Source organism: Drosophila erecta, unplaced genomic scaffold (assembly GCF_003286155.1).
Source record: "Drosophila erecta strain 14021-0224.00,06,07 unplaced genomic scaffold, DereRS2 tig00000092-arrow-pilon, whole genome shotgun sequence".
NCBI lineage: Eukaryota > Metazoa > Arthropoda > Insecta > Diptera > Drosophilidae > Drosophila > Drosophila erecta.
The window spans coordinates 8,550,712-8,573,321 of NW_020825207.1; the positions used below are offsets into that span (position 1 = coordinate 8,550,712).

At 46.4% G+C, this 22,610-nt stretch overlaps 1 protein-coding gene across 1 annotated transcript in view; it reads left to right on the forward strand.

Annotated features, from left to right (window-relative positions):
- The first annotated feature begins 418 nt into the window (after nt 1–418).
- The window catches only part of LOC6549006, a 34,530-nt gene continuing 12,338 nt past the window's right edge, over nt 419–22,610 (forward strand). The window contains exons 1-3 of the mRNA XM_001975434.3: nt 419–961; nt 4,948–5,851; nt 7,872–9,751. Of these exons, the coding sequence (XP_001975470.1) occupies nt 5,024–5,851; nt 7,872–9,751 (2,708 nt within the window). The 5' untranslated portion in view covers nt 419–961; nt 4,948–5,023. The remainder of the gene's footprint in view (nt 962–4,947; nt 5,852–7,871; nt 9,752–22,610) is intronic.

Genomic DNA, 22,610 nt, shown 5'->3' on the forward strand with positions numbered 1-22,610 from the left:
GATGGATGGAGGCCGTGTCATAGCTGTGTCGAGAATCGGATTTAGCCCGGCTTACTAACGCTTCCGGAGCAGCTGGTTTGCAGGCCTTTAGGCCAAATGCAATTGCATCTCCACTTCGATTGCCGAAGTCATATTTCACAGTCCCAAAAGTAGGCAACATCCAATTGGGGCCTGATTCCCCGGTCCTTCCTACTCATTCTCCAGTTGCTTTCTGCCAAATGTAAACAAACATTTTCCACACATTTCGATGGCAGGCGGATGCGGGGCGATTTTCCTGGAAGTGAAATGCACGTGCAGATTAACTGAGCGCGGAGTCTGCGGTGCGCAGACTCACCAAAAAATGGCAGAGAGCGCGTGTTGAGTTTTCCAAGCCGAGCCAAGTCAGCATTGAAAAGCCCTTGTTCAGTTTCCCAGCCAGTCAGTTCGTTCGCGTTTTCCGTCGCAAAAGCCTGTGCGAGTCCAGTGTTTTTTCCGGGCCTCAGCGGCACAATTCCCAAAAGTCGTAAGAAGTGAGAAATGGCTGCGGCTTCCAAAAGTGTTTCTGGACATTAAATGAGTTTACGAGCCGCCCAAAAACGTTGGACTCGAAAGTGATCTGTGAAATACATTAATTCAAGTAAACCACTAGCATTGAATAGTGGCAAAAGATACATATCGGAGTTTTGTTTACCTCTGGCACTGCGACACTGAATGGCTTTGACATTGGCGCCACATTTGCATCCGGGCAGGTGTAAATATTCATTTCCGTAGCTGGCAAAGTTGTTGCCTGCTTTTAGCATAATTAAGCGCATCATCACGCCCCCGTCGCCGCCCCTGCAATTCGCAAAGGACTAGAGGTGGACAAAAAACTTGGCCAGAGCCTTGAAACTTGGAAGAGCAGCCGGCAGTCAAAGCAGCTTTAAGGTCCTGTTTTTATTTGCCCCTCACATCCGTAGGATCCGAAGGGCAGGCGAACTGCATGGTAAGTGGAGAGCACCTAGTGCTGCAGTCCTTCTTTGTTTTGACCAAGTTAGCAGCTTGTTTATAGTTCGTTAATTGAAGCCCTGGGAGAAGTAGGAAAAACTTAAATTGAATACCGCACTTGCCGCACTTAATTATGCAGTGCACGGGCCTTGGAAATATATCTCCCAACCCCACAAAAAAAAAATATCCGAATTCAGTGCGGATTATTGAGGCATGCCTCAGAAGTCAATCCACAACACTGATACTCCGGCTTTCCCAAACAAATCTCCCAACTACAGTAGTAATCTCTCTATCACAATTTCCCTGTTCCTTGCCTCGCTTCAAAATCGAAACGAAACTTGAATGGCTTAAGTGATTTAGCAACTCGATCGCATTCGTTTGCGCATTTCGATTCCAGAGCAGTGAGAAAAAACTGTTTGCTCACTTGTATTCATTTTGTAAAACAAGAACAAGAAACAGATGCCCTTTATTCTGTGAAATTCAAGGATGATACATTTTTTAAATGAGGGAAGTTTTATAGTTAGAAATTTGTTTCCACTTCAATGTCTGAGTTAGAGCGCTATTTTTTCCACAGTGCATTAACTGCCACGGTTTCTTCCTATATCTGATGCTGGTCGGGATTCGTTGCCTACTTTCGGGCACTGGGAAAAACTTTTTAAGTGCCAAAGCAAAAGGCGCCGAATTAAATTAAAAATGGGAAAGCAAAAGAAGAGGAATATCGGCTCGTGTGCAAATAACAGAGAAGGGAACCCGGTCTCAAATTCAATTTGAGGAGCATACTCTCCGCTTTCCCTTTCCTTTGCCACCAACCACCACCCTCGACCCGCGACCCTCGATCCCTAAAAGCCCTGCCACCAACAATAGTTAAGCGGAAATGTAAGTCCCTGGGGGCAAAGGCATCACGGAGCCTTGGAAGTGTGTCAAAGTACGTAAAGCTGAGACGAAGGAATCAATCGAATCGAATTGGATGGATTCGCAAGGAATCCACGACGAAGGCGTAGCGAAAACCAAACAGCCACGAGCCATAAAAATGGGCCAAAATGAGCGGGTGAGACGAGACGTCAAAAGAAATTGAAATGGAACTCAAGCAAAAACTACTTTGTTTGCGATTAGCACTTGGCCGGATTATGGGCAAGAGGGGCTGGTGGCCTCCACTCGAAGGACTGGCAGTATGGCAGGCGTTTGCCGAGAGGAAATGAAATGTGTGTCAATATATTGATTGAATAATGGTCTACATATTGACAAACAACTCAAAAGGCACTCGACAGTGCCAGACTGGAGACGACGACGACGACGTTCAGTCAGCCGGAAGAGGGGGACGGTGGCAGCCTAGGGGCACAGGAAGCGGAAGTTACGCACACACGCACTCGTACTAGCACTCACACACACACACACCCATACACCCACACACCCAGATAGTCACATGCGAAGCTGTCGAATCGGCAAATGCAAAGTGAGACATCAAAAGCATTTCGAGTGCCTCGTCATCAATGCAAAGCAGCTGCTGGCATCCCGGCAATATTCGGACGGAGATATAGACCTCGATCCCCAAGACGGCAGCAAGATGCTCCCTAGACGGAAAAGGGGCGTGTTGGGTAACACGTGTTCCTTTAATTAGATAAAGTTTGTTTGCATTACAAACATACTGGCAGCAATTTGCCACTGTGCTCAGTTGTCGATGGCAACGATGCTGCTGCTGCTGCTGCTGTAGCTGGCAAGTTTTCTTTTTCTCAGCAGCAGCTCCATCTTTGTGGAGGGGGCTGAAATAAAAATTCCCCAGCGGCAGAAAGTTCTGGGGCATGATTGACTGACAACGCACGTCTAGTCAAATAAAAATGGCACATAGAAATAAAAAAATAAAATATGCCGGCAACTTGGTCGCTCTGTGAATATTTATGTTAATAATTCCATTGAATGGTGCAGTGCTCATTTGGACGACGTTTTCCGCAGACTTTTCGCGGAGTTTCCGCTGTGTAAATATTTGAATATTTCGCTGCTTATTTATTTCCTTTGTGGCGATTTTCTCTTTGAATCAAGCGAACTTATAAAATTGCTGCAAAATTCGTTCAGAACTTCCATATAATTAGGCCTCATTAGTACTCGAAGTGGGCGAAAATTGGAGGATGTCATTTAAAGCTGTTGCAAAGCCCACGTAATATAATATTCAACAAACGCAATTTCACCGCCCAACCAGGCTTTAACTTCAAGGCTTTCTTCTAGCTTTTGTTTGTTGTGCGGGAATTGTTGTTAATTAAAAGCTCACAAAAGTAGGTAACATGCATATTACACACACTCGCTCGTTCAGCCTCACTCTCAATTGTTGCACATACGTATTAACTCGGCCCCAATGACATTGTGTGTGTGTGAGTGTGGGGCTTCCTTTTCCTTCGACACAACAATGCAATGGCGAGCATTGAGAATGATAACAATGAAGGCCGCCACTGCACATAAACTTGCCAAACAAACACAAGGAAAGTGCGCAAGCCAACAACAAAAAGAATAAGATGAACAGCAACAATGAAACACACTAACACAAATCTTTATTTAAGCATAACACAAAACACGACAAAAAATAAAGAACCCAATTCAATGGTGGAAGCCCACAAACACACTGAAGCCCTGAAAAGAAGGCCGAGAATGGCTGAAAGACGGGCCGGAAGAAAGGGCCAACTGGGTGGCGAGTGAAAAAATTAGAACACTCAAGCGCCCCGGGATATGCAACACATAGCTGGAGCAGCGACTCCAAGGGCCTTCAACTTGCCCCACTGCTGCACTGGCAAATGCGTTGCCACAGTTAATTTGCCATTCGTGCTTGACTTCCAAATGCAATGCAAAATGTATCAGTGGCCACAGTGGTCACTGATCAATATTTGCTGTGAAATAAAATATATGGCATACCCAGCTCTTACACAGCTTCATAAATGGTTTTCCATATCAGCGTATAGTATTGGGTTCTGGGCTTAAGACTCTACTATGTATCAATTGTGAAATAGTACATTTACTCCTGCCTTTTAGTCCCATTTTCTCGCAGTGCATTTGCTGTGGTGGCAATGCCATTGCAGCAGCCAACTGGATGGCCAGCCATTTCCGTTTCGATGTCTCCCGTTCAGTCGTACGGCAGTCAAGCCATTCCCTTCCACTCGATGCCAGTTTAAACTTGGCTCGGCACGGCCTAAGCACGCACACTCACACACTCGATTTCCCCCTGTGCGGCAAAGTTTTCCCTAACTCCTTTGGGGCAGAAGAGGAGGAAATTCAAGAGAGGACGAGTCTGCCAAAAACTTTGCAGCGCAAACTTTTCTGCATATATTTTCCACAAAACGGATGCTTGTTTTTCATGTCTGCTGGCTTATTTCGTTTTGGGGTTTTCCATTTTTAGGTTTTTCGCTCCCTCATCCCTTTGCCTGCAAAAAAAACCCCCCAGCCAGCGGGCATATTCTATTAGAAAACCTCTTTCCACCCAACTCAACCGATTTCAAATGCTCTAATCGCAATTTATCAAATTGGAAGAGGCCGAGTCGGGCTGAAAAGTTTCTGGCCTCGAAATTGGGGCATGGTAAGCGTTTAATTTGTCAGCCATTTGCTTAGTTAAAATTTTTTCAGTTTCCATTTACAATCGAGCTGCCTGGCATGTGTTTTTTCTTAGGAACATTGCAGCGTTTCGTTTCTCGATCAGCGAGAAAGCTGAAAGTTTGCATATGGGATATTTGCCAGGATTTCAGAACGGAAAACACGTTTTTGTTTCGACCTAATATGATGGGTACGATTAAACTAAAAGCAAAGTGTGTAGTATGGCAATAACGTTTTCCATTTATCGGAATAGCTTTGAACTTGACTTGTTCTTATCCAAAGCAGCCAATCCTGTATGCACATACAATGGATTTTAATAATAATAGTACTGAGAATTAATTTACCAGCTTATAATTATACAACTACAAATTTTCCTCTTGTCATACAAATCCTAATCGTAGATATCGTTTTCAGGATACCCCACCATGTAAGCACCTGATGTGGAACAAGGCGCAGCGATGAGGCGTCGAACTCTGACCACCACTGCAGCATGTCCTTGTCGGAACGGAATACACCCAGCCATGGCCAGGGAGCGGGGGCAGGAGGTGGGTCAGGGGGACTGGCGGGTGGAACGCACCGCCAGCGACCGCCGGACGTGGAGGAGGCGCTCTCCTCGATGCTCTGGACGCCCTATGAGCGCACACCCCTGCCCAGCTCATCGGAGGAGGAGGCCGAGGAGGAGGACGACGACGAGCGGCTCAATCGGCAGCTGCGCAAGTCGCACAGCAGCTACGAGGCCACGGCCTTGAATCACACCCACCACGCCCACCTCCCGCTTTTCGCCCACCACCAGCAGGCCCTGGACAGTGGTTCCGCCCTGCTTCTGCCCCCCGTGCCTTCGTTTCCCCCGTTTAGTTTAAGCGCCTTCGACGCGGCCATCGCTGGCTACGACCACCTGGCCAAGGTGGGCTTCTCCGCCGGCGGCGTGGTTGGCCGGCGCAACCGCTACTCGTTCCCCGCCTACCAGGGAAGCCCCACCCGCGCCCTGACCCAATGGTGCTCCACGGCCGCTACTTCGATCAAGGAGCCGCCCTCCTACGACTCCCTGTACAACGCCTCCAGCTCGAAGATTGGAGCTCCTGCTGCCTCCTCTCTGATTCCCAAGAGCAGCGGGGAAGTGGGGGTGGTGGGTCTCGAACCATGTGATAGATCGCAACGATCGCCAACGAAAGCAGCAGCAGTGGATCAGAACCAGGATCAGGAAGGCGGTGCGGATCGAGTTCTGGATGCGACTGGTTCCAAGGCTGCACCACTAACGGCTAATGTTCCCGCTGGCTTGGCTCTGAGGCGCTCCTTTACGGATGACTACATTTCGCAGGTGAGTGAAATCCATTTCCCTCAAAGACAATCAGTGTGCTTAGGACTCTGTGCTAATAAAGTATGACCTGGTTTCTATTTAGTGCGCCCTTAAAAGTGACACTTTTTATGAGGCATTAAGTGCAACTCCTCTAGAGATACCGCGATTAAGTGGACTACCTTTCTAGCAATCACCTAGCGCCCTCTGCAGGTGCAAATGGAATATCATTTCCATCCACCCCTCCCATACTTTCAGCTGCTTAATGGAGCACCATCAAATTTGATGTCAAGGGCTCAACACGATACACTTGGCGCCGCCAATGGGAAACTGTGCGACTCGAGCGCGAAATGGGAGCGCCAAGTCGAACTGTCGCCTTATCGAGCCCATTGACAGCCCCCCTATATCTATAGCCCCCCGCACCGCACCACTCTATTGTAGCCCCGATAAGGGCTAATGCTTCACTTAGGCCCTTAAGTGCCGCTAGCATCCCTCGCCGATAAGCGCCATATGTTGCCTATCAGCATCGAACGTTGGTCTTGGTCTGCAGATGGGGGCGTTAGCGGGCTGCGAAATAGGGGGGCGGGGCATTGTTTCCACATATTAAATTTTATATGCATATGCATAAAGAACGGCATAAAGCACTCGAATAGGGGCTCACATGTGGCTGTGTTTTCTGTGCACACTTCATAATTTGTTTATGTGGTGGCGTCAGCGAAACGGAAAATTGACCGCACAAAAATGACAAACCAGCAACAAAGGCGGTGGGTTGAAAATGCGGTGGGGGGAGTGCATCACAATGGTTTCGCGGGTGTAGGGAAAATAAATACATATATCAGTTTTCGTTTTGGGAAAACTTATACTGCTATCAAAATACGTCGAGTAGTAACAATCGCACAAAACACCACATGAAAATGTCATATTATTAAACGCTTTTACAATTTGTACTTACGTACGCAAATCAATCTAAATCAAACGGCACAAGGATATACCCTATTTTCTTATGTAGCTGTAAGCAAATCATGTGTTTCGTAAACTCGATAGCCTATAAAAATACATTTTTTCTGGTGTTTGTAATCAAATTAAAGGAACTACTGTTCTCAGAACTCTAGTATTTCTAATCCAATTCCAACGTCAATCTGTTCACGGCTGGCCGAACCTAATAAGCAGTGACAAATGGCTCAGAGTGACTACTTCTTTAATTCGTGTCCCCCTGTGCTCCACATTTTCCCCTTTTCCGGCACATATCTCTGCTTATATGCGTGGCTTTGACGACTGACTCATGACGAGAGGTTTATGGATGAGACGTAATGAAGTTGCCGAGCTTTTCCACTGGCAGGCACCGTTAGACGAGGATGATTTTGGTTTTTCGGCACCCATCCCCCCTCGGGAAAAACCCCCTTCGCCCCTCGCCCGTTTGCATGTTGCTGCTGTGATTGCAACGCACTCGAGAGCAACGCAATCGCAGTGCACAAGAGTGAGCAGCATTAGAACAATAAATCCGAGCGGGTTCGAAGGGGATGGCTGGCTGGCTAACAGTAAATCACATTATATTTCTGTGACGTAATTAATGCAAGTAACACAGCGTAACATAATTAGAATCCACACAGTGCCGAGCAGAGATGTGTGTATATCCGCATTTGGCTTTTAACCCACATCATGTCGATGGGTTAGGGTTAGGGTTTTGGTTTTGGTTAGGGACCAACAGCTTTATCAGCACTTCGCAGGCGGCAGCAGCCACAACAACACAAGCAATTACTTGTGACGGTTTTATGTTTATGCGTTGGCTTAATTAATTCAATTAAGCGCACATTTATGCTTCGCCCCAAGGATCCCAAACGGGCACCCAGTCGGTCGGCACCCACCTTTTTGGCGGGAAAATGCTGCTGGAAAATGAGACCGACTGGCAGCGGGTAATCCACCAGCAATTAGCATTAATTACGACTGGAAACGTAAATCTTGTCATTCGCTATATGCAAAACGTACTCATGCTCATCTCACTCACTCTCTCTCTCTCTCTCTCTTCTCCGCCTCTCTCCCGCAGAAGTGCGCTCCATTCACGCCAGCAACTGCAATGCAGCACAACAACAACACTGAGACAACGGGAACGGAAACACAAAGCCCAGCAACGAATGCAAGATCACAACAAAGCGAAGAAAACCCAGGCAGCAGCGCAGCGAATTGCATTATCAATGAACAGAGAGATGAGGCAGCAACTGCAACTGCAACATCAGCAGCAGCAGCAGCAGCTGCAGCAGCGGCAGGGAATGAGGAAACCAGCTCGGTGGCAGTGCAGGTCAGTCAACCTGTTTCCTGTGCCGCCAGAGAGCGGAGAGAGCTGCTGAGAGCCAGCAACACGAGCACGCCAGCGAGCAGCAGCAGCAATAGCAGCGCCAGCAACATCAGCTACGCGAGCAACATCAGCGGCGAGCGCTCGGCGATCAGTCTCTCGGCAACTTTCGGCGGGTCAACAGTGTACAGCGCGAGTAACAGCAACCGGAATTGCTACAGCAGCAGCAGCAGCAACTATCGCCCACTGTACGAATCGAGCAGCAGCAGCGTGCTGCGGCCCAACAAATGTTTGGCAGAACTCGAGCGTCTCTATGCCGAATTTCGCGCGAGTGAAAGCAGATTTGAGCGCGGTCTGAGCCAGTGCCAGTTGGACATTGAAAACGCCAACGCCGCCGACACCGTTAGCGAAATGCGTCTAAATGTGCCAGCCACTGCTGCTAGTTGTAGTAACAGCAGCAGCAACAACAACAGCAGCAGCAGTGTGTTCCTCAATGTGTCCGGCAGCAGCAGCACCGACAGCAGCGACAATCAAGTTGTCGATGAGGCTAGGAGCATCAGCAACATTGCTGTGCTGCCAGCAACAGCAACAACAACAACAGCTACAACCACTTCCAAGTCCTGCCAGCGACAGCCGAGCCTAACGATCCAAGTGAACAACAACAACAACAACAACAGCAGCAGCAGCAGCCACAATACTAACGGTACTAGTAACGGCAATCGGTTCTCGGTGGCTTCGCCCACCAGCATCGTGAATAACAACAACGGCGTGTGCGTTGTCAACTGCAGCTACACCCCCAGCAGCAGCAGCAACAACAACAACAGCAGCAGCAGCAGCTGCATCAGCAACAATAACAGCGTGGTAGAAATCAATAAGTGTGTGCCAGCAGCCAAAGTGTTTAGTGCAAGTGTTCAAAATCAAAATATGCTCAATAATAATAGCAGCTGCCCAAATGGGGATCAGCAACATGTTGCTGCTGCTTCCGTGGCCAGCAATAATAATCATGTGCAGCCCGATAACAGTGTGAATATAATCAGTGTGAATGCGAGCAGCAGCAGCAACGATAACCATCCACGCACCTTCACCTCAACGGAATGCCAAACGGATGATCTGTCAGCCAGTACATCATCCAACCTGCAACAGCCGCAGCAGCAGCAGCAACAGATCCGGACACGCGAGCAACGTCGCAAGGAGCGGCGGGAACGCCGGCAGCAGCAGCAACAACAATTTCAGCCGCATCATGCGCGACGCCATCCGCCCCCGCCTCCTCCGCCCCAACTACACCCACCACCGCATCTGCACCACCCACATCCCCACCCACTTCCCCACCCTCATCCGGCCGCCATGGGCCTGGCACGTGCTCTTCTGCCAGACATCCTCCACGCCCACTACCCGCCGCCCTATACCGCTCTGCCCGTGCCCGTTCCCGTGCCCGTGGCCATGTCCGCCGCTCCGCCTCCTACGACTGCTGTTGCGGCATCTGCTGCGGCGGCGGGACAGCAGCCAGCACATGCAAGTCCGGCTCCTCCGCCAGCGCTGACGTCCGTGATATCGACGGTGCCACTGCCGGGTCCGCTGCCAGCGCCCCTCATGAACGACGGACGCTTCACGCTGCCGCTGCCCATCATGCGCAGGTGAGTTCCAAACCCACTAGCTGTCGCCCAATCCCCAAGAGCAAGTCTCTTCCCGGACAGCATCGATCACTCATCCGACCCGTTACGTTCGACCAAGCACTCCTTTGTCGTTTTTAGCTAGTCTCGAATTTCGTTTTCCTAGCCCGGTGAAAAGTGCACTGAGGAAAATGTGGGGAAGTTTTCTAGATAACAGAAAAGGGCCGATTTAAGGACCTCTGTTAATCCTTAACATGAATCTGTTTACAGATTTGTTATACCGAAAATTCGTTCACGTTATACATACATATGTTTCCATATGGTTTGCTGAAATAGTTTTTGAGTTTTGAGGCGTCTTGAGGTACAGTACACTTGAAAACACTCAAAACGAAGCCCACTTATTTTGGGTAAATATTTCATTCCTTAATATACAATTATTTAAATAGAAGTAACATGAGCTAGAAATAGCGACTAAGATAAAAATGAGATAATCACTTTTCTGGACAATAAACAAAGATGGGCTTAATATAGCAATTTTCGCACTACGTTTAATTACTTGAATCCCATGCAAACCAGAAATTCCTGGTATTTTTCCCAGTGTCCATTTCGACATTTTCTATTACCACATACTGGCTGTTGTGCCGCTCTTCCTGCTTTCGAGTGTTCGTGTTCGTGTTAGACGGGGCCAGACATTATAATGATGGTAATTTTTATGTCAGTAACAAATTTCTTGCATGATTTGATTCTCCACCTCGGCGAGGGACAAGCCCCAAACCAGGAAACCAGGTTCACGTCCATGCCAAGCGGTGGGCCCAGCGGTCCGGGTCGGTTTGGTGGTGTAAAAATGAATTCTCAACGTTGACAGCTTCCAAGAAATTAACCAAAATGTAGAAAAATGAATGAACGATAGAGAATAGAGCAAGCGAGTGGCTTTAATTTAAAGTTGAGGCCCAAAAAAAAGGGCAAGAGTTCGCTACATTTGGCCATTACTCTCGGCTAGTTTTCGCCGAAAAGTTTTGGGTCTTCAGTTCGGCGCTTTAATAACTCATTTTTATTATAATGAGTTCGGGCTTATCTGTAATTGCACATCTAGCGCCGCAGTTTGGCTTTGTGCTGGGCTGACTGGCCATAATTCTGCGATACTGGCAGATCGGACTGGCCTAGTCGCTTTCCCACGCATTTATTGCCTGGAACACTGAAACACTTATCTATAGTTGGGCACTGGCAGAACCAGTTTTCATTTGAGCCCGCCACACAAATAATCGATGCCGCGTGTACTCGAACTTGTATCTCCGTTTCGCCATTTGTATCTGTGTCTCTTGCTGTTTCAGTTTCTGAGTCGGCTAATGTAGCTGTTGCCGTATCTGACGGATGCGCTATCTGTCTAATGGGCTCCCAAAACGTCTCGAAATGAAACAACAACCACTTCAACTCCCACCGTTTGATCGTTTGACATTTTGCGACAGACGTTGCTCCAGTCAAGAGCAAATCGTGTCTCACAATTTTAATTATGTTTGCCCATTGATGAATAATAATTGCAAAACTGTGTCAGGCCGAGCTGGGCGCCAGAATTACCAATTCTTTGTCTAAATTGGAGGCGTGTTCGCCGGCTGATTAGCATATTTATGAAGAACGATTTCGAGTTCAAAGTTGGCCCATTAAATTAATTGTTGTTTCGAGGCAAGGGTGGCCTGAAGGTTAGGTGATTGTTAAATTCTACTGCGATTTATCACATATCATGTGGTTTTAGTCCTACAACCAGCCTTTAAATTGGATATCTCGCTCTAAGCCGCTTACGCTGCCCATCAAAAGATTCACAGATAATTGGGTCGCTTAATAGAGATTCCTGCCAGCGAAGTGTGAACAGCATCCCTCAATGAAAGGGTTTATAAGTATACTTATATACATATATACGTAAAGCGAAGAGAGAGCCCAAACAACAAACCGCAGACATTATCTGCACTTTTAACACCTTCTGCCTTCGTCCCAAATTAACATGCTCTTACACAACGTCTTTTTTTTTGTTACTTTACCTTACCTGCCCCAAAAGGTGTAAAAAAAGCGAAAGTTTTTCAGCCTCAGCTTTTTTGGGGGATAAGGAGGAGCAGGAGCACTTTGTGCCGACCGGACCAGGAGTAGAAGGGTCGCCTGGTGGACCGTGTATAATCTTGAAATCATTAAATAACCGAAGGAGAAAAACGCAGTCAGCCAACTGAACCCAAAATGAAAAATGACAACAGCAAAAATAACAAATTCAGAGAGCAATAAAAAGGAAACGTGATGCCGAACTCACGTATAAATCGGTGTAATCATTTCTTTGTTGCTTTGTTTTTCTTAGCGTTTAATTTTATTTTGAAACTCCGACCGAGCCAAAAACAAGAGCCAAGTTAACACAGAGCGAGAGAGAGAGACAGAGAGAGAGAGAGAGACAAGAAAGGCGGTAATAAAATCACTCGAGACAAACGTCGCGGGATGGGAAGGAGAAAGAGAGAGATCGAGGATTGCTGTCTTTTTTTTCGACCACTTTCACTTTCGCATTCGGTTTTCTTGGTTTTTATATTTTTGTTGTATCTGTATCTACATCTGAATCTGAATCTCCGGCCTGAGGTTAACGCAGACCAAATGGCCAACAGCCTATCATAAATTTGGCTTAAAGTTACCCAGGCACTCACTCATAAACGAAGTGAACTCGAACTTGAGGCATAAATCAAAAACAATTTAGTTAACATCATATGGACGCGTGTTTCCTTTATTAATTATGGCGCTCGGGCTAATTGCAAATTGAGTGGATGGACTGCTGGGGATTTTGCTGAGATGACACTGAAATCGGTCCTGTTTGCGGAGTAGGAGGGGAAACCAGTTTGCTGGCGAGTGCCAAATACTGAGTCCAAATACCCCGAAACTGGCTGAAATACACATTTGCATTTGCATTGACGTTTGCGGAGAAGTGCAAAAGTATCTGCGAGATACGCCAGCTCGATATCAACATCGATGATTCAACTTTAACCATGCAAATGGAAACGAAACAGAAACAGAATAAGAAACAAAACAGTGAGAGAGACAGATGCACCGGGTGCGAGGGAGACAGCGAGACCGAGACAAAAACCAGATTTCAGCCGAAAACAACCAGGTAAAACCAGCCGAGATCGAGTTGCAACTCCGTGTCGAGAGTCTGAAGAAAGAGAGACTCGGTGATCTTGTCTGGCGATTCTGCAACATTTCGGGGGATGACACACTTTTCCGCAGCTGGAAAATTGAGTGATTTTTCATAAATTTTCGTTCGCATCTCGGCAGCGAGAAAATCAGAGCCCAAGAGCCAGCACTCGACACTAAATGCTGCTGCTGGTGCTGCTGCTGCCGTTGGTGGTGGATGTTGTCAGTAGAACTGACCAAACAACTTTCCAGTTTTACGGTCTTGCAACTGCCAACTTCTGTCCTGCTCTGCCCTGGACTCCTGCTGTCCTTCTCTCCCACCGATTTGACGGCGTTGGCTTTATTTATTTTTATAAGCGAATAAACACAGCCAGCAATCAGAGGAGTTTACTCAAACTAACCGACTGCCGGCATACCCTTTGTAGGAGGTCCCTCCACCCAACGAAAAAACTTGTCGCCCGTTCAAGAAGCTCTGGCCGCAAAACGAATCGAAACGAAACGAAGTCAACCGGGAAGAGAACTTACCAAAAGTCAATAAAGCCAATAAACCAAAAAGTTGCCATTCTCCATTCGAAATGATATGGGTAAAGAGAGGGGCTTGGTGCACAGGGAATATAATGTAGTAATAGTTCATTTGGGAAAATGCTAGTAATGGAAAACACATTCTCGGTTGTTGTCTAAAACTAGACAAATCATTAAGTCACTTATAAGCAAATAAAATGCTCATATAACGTGGATTAGTGTTAATTTATGTGTTGATTAGGCTTTAGAAGTTAAGAAGTGCTAACCACTTTCCCCGATTTTTCTCTCTGTGTTCTGGCCATACCCATGCCCAACCGAAATGCGGTTGTCTGCTTCAGCTCCGTCTGTTTGTGCCTCAGCTTCTGGGTCTGTCTGTGTTTGTATAGAAAATGCATTCGGGCCAAGTTGAAATGAGCCGGCAAAATGTAGCAGCAACATCGGATGAGGTAGCAGCACCACCAGCAGCCACATCACAAAATAGACGGGCCAAGTCGCAAACAACTTGCCAACAAAGTAGAGAGAGTTGTCGGACGATGGCTAAAGGGCCGAGAAGAGACAGCCCAATCTTCTGGCTTATTAAATTGTCACCCGAGTGCATTCGATTCGATTCGATGCGATTCGAAACGATTCGCTTTGATTTGGGTTGACTGTGGCCCAGAAACCGCAAAATGCCAAATCTAATGGGGTCTCGGCCGTAATTGTGCCACTGCAATTAAGTCTTGCTAACTGTGGTCAAATTGTTTTAATAACTTTTTAACAGCCATAAATGAGCCCGGCCTTGAGCAGTGGGAAACTGTCAGTCAGTTCTTTCTCTTTTTTCCGTACATTTTCAGATGGTTTTGGTTTGCTTTTTGTTGACTTGTACGTTTTGGGCATTACAGTTCAATGCCTTGGGCAACGCCGAAAACAAAGCCCGGCCAGCAGCTCATTGTAAATTCAGATTCAGAACTTCGCACAAAAGCCCAAACAAATGGCGGCGTTTGATGCAAATTCGGACTGCCGAGCACAATACAATTATTCCCATGATGGGCATCATTTTAAAGCAAGCGCATAAATAAACTATAATCATTTGACTTGAAAACCAGCGCATCCAGTGCTTAATATACTAACTGGAAAACACGTGTCTCTTAAGGTAATTCTATATGACGAGGGTTTCTGTGACAGGATGGAGAATGTCTCGGGTTGAATCCCCTCCAGTGGTTTCCCCTTTCGATTCCTCACCTGGGGTATCGCCCGTTCGAGTCGTTCGCTTTGCTTTACTCTATACTTTTTTGTTTATTTTTGCGGCTGCTGCGGTTTTAAACAAAAGTCCATAATTTATGTTATGGCTAAGCTCCTCTCTCTCTTTCTCTCTTTTTTTTATAATTTTATTTTGTTTCTGCGGCCAGGCTTTTGTGCAACGAACTGAGTTCGATGGGATTGGCAACAGGGCGTGTGTGGCATTGATTTGGGGAGGGGCTTTGCTACAAACCCTATACGCGGGGTTCAGCTAAGTTCAGTTTTGCGAAAGCACATTCGCTGGAAGTGCACTAAAATTGGCATTAAAGCTGACTCAGGGAGCAGACCACTTGACCCGCATTATGGCCGGATATGTGGGCGCATTTCCCCGTCGTTTGTCCAAATTTGGTTGGATAAGCGCGGCATTGGCACATGCTGCAATTAAACCTAAGGCTTACAGCTGCCAGCTTGATAATTAGCCCCTCATTTTGGCTTTACAACCTTTTGGCTACGGCATGAGGTAATATTTGGCGAACCAGTTTCGTTGGCCGACAGATTTTCGGGTGAAAGTTAACGATTTCTCAGCTTGTTTGTTGCGTAGATCTGTGGATCTATTGATCGATGGTCAGTAGGTGGGCACATTTACCTATCGAGCGGAGAAACTCCCACTCGCCATGGATCCATTTACGATTCCCTCTGACACTCGACCTGTTTGGCTTCAATTACCGTTCACAACAAATGCCAGTGCTTAAATATTTAAAACCAATATATACCAAATGCGCAAGTGTAATGAGGACGTACAGGAAGCTGAGTGGGGAAAGCGCATTTTAATGGCAGCATTTTAGCTTAAACAGTGTAGCGCTTACCCAAAAACCAATTGCCAGGCAGGCGGGTATCAGGATGCTCCATCCGCTGCCTGAATCTCTCCCTTTCCCCGACTGCAGATACGGGAGTCCTGCAATTGCCACTCTGCCACACAGCACTGTGTCAACTGTCAACCGCAAAATGCGCGCGCTAAAAAAAGGACAACCGAAAAGAAAAAAATAAAAAAATAGCTGCTTCCAGCAGGATGCCACGAATTTCGGAAGAGTTCGGTAGTTGAGTCAGATGGGGTGACCTCTGTATCTCGCACTGATTTCAATTTAAAGTGCAATGAGTTTTGCAGTTTCGTGGCTGTTGGGTGCTGCTGTAGTTTCGGTGTGTTGTTGCCGTCAAAGTTGTTGCCAAAGCTTATTTGTTCGTTGTCTGCAAATCTGCTTGCCACATACAAAAAGACACGGACAGAAACATTTGCACAGTTTGCTTGTAATGTAATGCTCAATGCTGTTGGTGTTTCTTTTTGGTTTTTTATTTGTAGCACGGCAACACAAAAAGGCAACGAAACAAGCGCGTTTCGCAAATTAATTAAAACATTTAACAAATGCGCGTGTGGCTGCCGGGTATTCTGCTCCAGTATCCTTTTTGTGTGTCCTCAGCACTTGAGCAAATAAAATGCATAATTTATGTTACTCCTTCGTGTTCTCCTCCCAAAACCCCTCTGCGTGTGCGTTTCTCATAATTACTTAGACATACACACAACATTTACGGATGGAGGACAAGGGCAAACAGAGACTTACAATTTGTCTTGGCCTCCCACGCGGCGTATGCGTGATATTTGCAAGTGGAAGGGTTGCAAACACGCTGCCAGTGACAACTATAAATGTCTTGAGGTTCGAAAGGGAAGAATTGGAGGTGGGCGGAATGGGAGCCAGGGGTCATAATTAGAGAGCACCAAGCCCGAGCACTTTCATAAGCCAAACTAATGGAGAAGATGCTGAAAAATCACCGCCTCAGCCGCATGGTAAACATGAGAAATGGGAAACGTTGGCCCGGGCAACCGCACGAGACAAAGGCGGTAATTTGACGCAGCTGGGAAACGGCAGCAGCAGCAACAGCAGCGACATTAGCAACAGCAACTGTTGCAGCCACATCTATATAGACACACGCACACTCAAACAAGGCCGCTACGAGTTGACGGCCCAACTAAAAGTCAAAACAAATAATTTGCTATAATAACTAAGAGCGTAGCCAAACAGCTGAAAACAAAAGAAGAGGGCGATGGGCAAAAAACAGAGAAAAAACTAAAATAATACGAAGAAATTGGTGGAGAGATAGGCAAGTGGAAGTGAAACAAAGCAAACTCTCATCTCTTAGCCACAAAAGCCAAGACGTAGAGAAAACTTTCTCCTCGGCTAAACGCTTCATCTGCATGAGTTGCTGTCGCTGTGTGTGTGCCAGTTGGAAGTGTGTGTGTGTGTTTGTGTGTACTTTACAAGTTGAGGAGCCCAAGATGGGTCTTACCCCTTTCGGGATCGGGCGTATCTTGCCTTGGAAGCCCTGCTCCCCAAGCCGCAGAGCTATTAAACGCACACTTGCGACGACTTTTCACACGCAGACACGCCACAGTTTTCCCCTCGCTTTTCCACCTCCAAGTCCCTTTGGCCAAGTGGATGCAATTTTTGCATTTTACAAAGCAAGTTTTGCAAATCTCGCACAGCTGCGGTTAGTCTCCATTTACATTGGGCCCCGCCAAATCCCCGCCACTCCACATTCAGGGGGTCTTTCGTTCTTTTCTGCGCGGTGGAGAGATAGAGATACTACCCGCATGGTCATAATTTCGTTTGGTTTTCGTTCCGCTTATCGGCAAACTGCAATCAGCATATAATTTTTGCCCAGCCGCACATAAAAACGAATCGAAACGAAGGAAACAACATGTGGCTGGCTGGACATGAACACCCTCATCGTATCTCATGGCCACGGCCCCATAGTTCATTTGGCAGACCCTCGATAAGGCGGACGACCATCACAGACCAACCAACCAACCAACCAAGCAACCCCTAGGGGTCTCATTCTGAGTCACAGTCTGAACCTAAAACTGGGTCCAGAAAACTGACCACTTCGCAGTTCTCTGTGTCATTTGGGTGGCGAAAAAAAGAGTCATGGAAATGGACATGAAAATGAAAATGTTGCTGAACGCAGGCTCAGGAAATTATGCGTAATGAAGTAAGCACTTTCTGCGGAAAGGGCATTTCGGTTGTCAGGGGGTGTGTGTGGTGTGGGTATGGGTTATGGTATGGTATGGTATGGTAAGGGCCTTGTGTTGATAGCTGGAAATTGCTTGTTGGACAGACAACTCGGACATCCCCTTTGCCATCCTCCCCCTATTACACAGTGCAAAATACCCATCCTCATATCAAACTATTGTTCAATCACGAGGGTGAGACAGACATAATTTCCTCAATGAATCAACTAGGTTGTAAGTAATCACGAGGAAACACATACAAAGTCATATGTATGTTTTTTTCTAAAACTGTGCAAGTTCTAGGATGATATGAATGTACTTGCTATAGCTGACTAATTATTATTATGTTAATACTCATTCAGAAACGATATCTTAAGAATGTGATTGTAGACGAGTGCAGGTCATTTTTGAAATAATGTTCCTAAGACGTATTGGAAATGTAGATCCTTTGGCCACTGTCGTGTTTTTCTGAGTGCAGATTGCTTTCTGCGGCCAGCTCGGGTAGTTTTTATTCGCTTCGTTTCCGCGTCAATTTCCTTTAATGCGCTGTGGCGTGATGTCCCTTGGCTCGGTCGGTCCGAGATACTCAGCCCTCGGATCTGTATCTGCGTGTTCATATGTATCTGGCGGATACATGGCGGCGAGTGTGCCGTACTGTGAGCCGTGTGTCTTCATATAACTCTCAATCAGTTTTGCGCTTTATGCGCATTTTTATGGCTTTTGCCCGGCTCAACTGGATGGGGTGTTGTTGTGTCTTGTTGTGCGCTTGTTGCTGCCCGGCACTGAATTTTATCTACGTAATTGAGTTCGTTTGCACATTAGCAGCAGAAACAACAGCCCGAGTTTTGAATGGCGGCTGGCTAGAATTATGGCCAGAGTAATTGGCGAGAGCCATGTGTTTTTCCGGATTGCCAAACGCGCCGCTGCCCAAATGATCCAATTTCGCTTGATTCGATTGCCTGGCAGGCTATCGGTTTGATTCAATTCACGCAAATTAGTAAGCGCTGGCATTTTGATCCGGTGACGATGATGGTAAATCCGGTGCATATTGCATTTCCACACTGCAAAATGGCTCATTAAGGCACATTATCGTTATGGAAATTCCATTACAGTCTTACGGCCTTAACAGCCGATTAAAACCAGTCCCTAGCACCAAACGACCCATCATCGATGCAGCCCAATTTCCTGCCCACAAATAATCAAAAACTAATTGCCAAAAGAGCGGTTAATGGCAAGGGTAATGGGCCAGTTGCGTGCCGAAAATACTTAAAGGTGCCAGCAGAATTCGGCAGGTTATCGCTGGCCAGCAAAAAGAGTTGAAAGAAACTTTAGCTGAATCACGACTTTGGTACACTTTTGTGGCCGAACGGAACGATTCGAAACGAAACGAAACCAAACGAAAGCAATCCGAAAGCGAGCCGGGGCAGCATTTCAATCAGCTAACTGCCAACAGCTAACAATCCGGCAACGTGCCGGGGGCAAGGTGTCTTAGAAGCATCGCCAATCGCGTCCAGAGCCAGAGCTGGAGCTGGAGCTGGAGCTGCGCTGCAAATTAGCCACATTTATGAGCATGACCAAGTCGGATTGCCACAGTTCACAGTCCCCACAATGCCCACAATACCACGGCTCTGTGGCTCTATAGTTATAGCAATAGTACCACCGATTTTTTCAAATTGAACGAACGAAGCGCACTGAACGTGTGAACGTGAATTGGTAATCGATGAGCATTGGGCATGGCTCTGACTTCGCTTTTGGCCTGGCTATTTCTTTTGAGGCAACTACTACTGCCATCCAGAGCTTGGGGGAAAATGCTGCGGTACGTGCACAAGGTCAAGTTGTTTATGGCCAGCACTTGATATTTGATATCATCGCCACTGCCTGGCCACAATTTGGATTTTTGATTTTGGTCGTCGGGCTTGTACTGCTTCGTGTGGAGTTATGAATATGCATGGCTGTCTGACTGCCTCAAAATTTATTTGATATTGAGCTGAACGATCGTTCTCAGGTGGAGAGTTCATGTTTTCTTACTCAAAATCAGGCGATACCTGTGTATGCTCAGGGTTTCCGTTTTAATCACAAATTGTTTCGCCATGGTTGACTTTGAGTACAAACCATGTGCTTTTTTATGATCAGTTGCATTACCCTCGAGCAGCTGGCAGCTAATTTATCTACACACATTTCGTTTTTTACTTCCCTGGTTTCGTTTTCTTTAATAGCTATCATTACCGTTTTATCAGCTATATAAGCTGTACAGATTTTTATGACCACTGTTTTAAAGACATGTCTAATTGGCATGAGTCGCTTAGAGTTTTAGGGGCTAACGATTTAAAACACTTTAAATTCGATAATAAATAATGATTTGTTACGGAATGAGGCGTTTAACACTGAACTGCTTGCTATAAAGAATACACTTTCCCTCATGAAACATTCACACTTGCATTTTGTATCCATGGCAGACATCTAAATCCATTTTCCTGCGATTGACTTCGTATGCTGGACATGTTCGGTGTCTAGTAGGACATATGTACATAGATATATCTATGCATCGGCATATGAATGCTGATGATTCTGGAAGCAAATGGTTATGACTTCGCCCCCCTGAATCCAGTATATCCATAGGACTCGATTGTTTGGCTGCTTTTTGTTTTCCGTTCTGCCATCACTTTCCATTTTCGACATTTGCAAATTTGCATTTTGTCTGTTATTGAATATGTATGACATATAAAAAGCAGACATGGCTGCAACAAAAGCAAAAGTAACAGCAACAGCAACAGCAAAAGCAACAATGTGAGCACATTTGTCCCACGTATTCATTTAATTTCTGCCGTGTATTTCATTTCAATCGGCGGTTGCTTTTCATTTGGCGCGACTTTCGCGCACCGAGCACCAATTTGCATATGCCGCAGAAAGAGGCCGAAATATGGTTGGCGAAAGAGACGGATAGAACTATACCATGGAGCGGGAAACTATGACAACGCCATTTGATCTAAGCGGCATCTGAATGGACATCGAATTAAAGCGGCCCGAAATTGAATATAAACTGTGTTAAAATTGAAAAGTCGAGCTGTTCCAGCGGAACGTGTCTGGATTTTCCGGGAATGTCCCAGTGTCCTGGTGTCCCGATGTCCTGCTGTTCGGTTGTCCGCCGCGTCCGCAAAACTCTGACAAAAGTCCGGGCTTATAGATGGCAGGCACGTGACCCGGCAGCAACATCACCATGCTACCATTTGCAAGCTGAGAATTTAGAGCCAGGTGGTCCACGTCCACCTCTGGGTCCACCTCCACGTTCCGCGGGGGAAGGGGGGCCGTCCAGAACCGCCCATTCGAAATTGTTTAATAGAAAAATTATGCACTGATTTGTATTTGTCTTAATCTGCTCCTTTTCGTTTCTGCCTTCGTGACTTCTTTTTGGCTCCCCATTGCCGTGTCATTTTCATTGCTCGAATCTGGATGGGAAATTGTAGGAGGATGCACAGGGGAAAAACCTTAATAAATTGAACAGCTTTTCGGGAAATCTGAACTAACCAACTGCAGAACAGTTGAACTGTTTTATATTGTTTGGAGTTGTCTAATTTGATTGATTTGGCAGTTGGATTTGCATTCAATTGAACGTGAATTCAATTTCTATTTCAAAATGTAAATGTATAATTTCTTCGTGTGTAAGAGGGAGCCTGAGTCTGAGTGGCGCTTATGCAAATCGCAGCCAAGGAATGGAAATAAATTGCCAAAGTGTCGTCTGCAAAGGCCAAAGGATCCGATTCGAGTGGGTGGACAGAGGATCGGGGTGGGTGGAGTGGCTATAGCTAAGCTATCGATGGCAGCAATTTCCGGACCGACCCGAAAAAAAACAAAATGGACCAAAACGAAAATGCCGCCTTTACATGGCGGAGTGGCTCGTCGTAAAAACAAACTCCAGGAATCCGCCGCATCAAATTGGCAATGGCCGAGAAAAACAAAGGAAAAGCTCAATTGGAAGCTACTGTGAGCAGCACTCAAAAACAAAAAAAGCAAAGAGATTGGGCGGGAAGCGGTGGGAAAAGCCAGTTACGGTGTTACTGTTTTCATGCTGCTGCCCCACGCAGCGAATCTCCGTTTGAGCACAGAAAATCCATCCCTAAACTGCAAAACTTTCCGCCGTAATGCCCCGGTTCGAATCCGCAAAACCGAGATCCAAGACACTGGGCGCTTCGATTTGTCAATGATTTGGAAACGCTTGCATTTTTATTGGCTCTGTCTGTGGAGCTGGAATTTCATTTCATTGGCCATTTCGGTTGACCTTCGCGTTGAGGGGGCGAGATGGAATTCCTGGCGGGCGAACTCCCCAATAAATTCCTCAGTCTTGCCCGCCAAAGTATTTGTTTTTTGGTTTAGCATAACTCGAAATATTCGCTGTTATTGGCTTTCTCCGCGCATTTCTTGCATATCTGGAACCCAAGTTCAATTTGCCCAGTGCAATGCGAAAGTTCTCCTCCTCTGAGCTAGATAATCTGATTTATCACACCTTGCAACATCGGAGTACAGCCCGAGGTCACCAGGTGTCATAATCAAATAAACTTCCACTTCAAACGGCAAAGTAATTAGGCGTTTGTACGGGGTAAGCCCGAATGCGAGGAAAGGGCTGGAAGATCTGGGGGCCACCGGCCCAGAAATGTTTATAAACAACAGCGTAATGAGTTGTTGACCTCATGCCGAGAATCGACGGAGAGTGTTGCGAAATTCTTTTGTTTGCCAAGGGTAAATACACACACATCCCGTACCAAGGAAACAATCGCGGAATTATCGCGTTATAATCAGAGTTCAAAACGGTTCAGCAGCTGGCTCTTCGATTGATTGGAAATTATTTCCATCCACCTAATTGCAGCGACAAATTATAATGCTTGTTTAATCGGTGCTACAGATATGGGTGGCTGGACTCTGGAATTTAATATT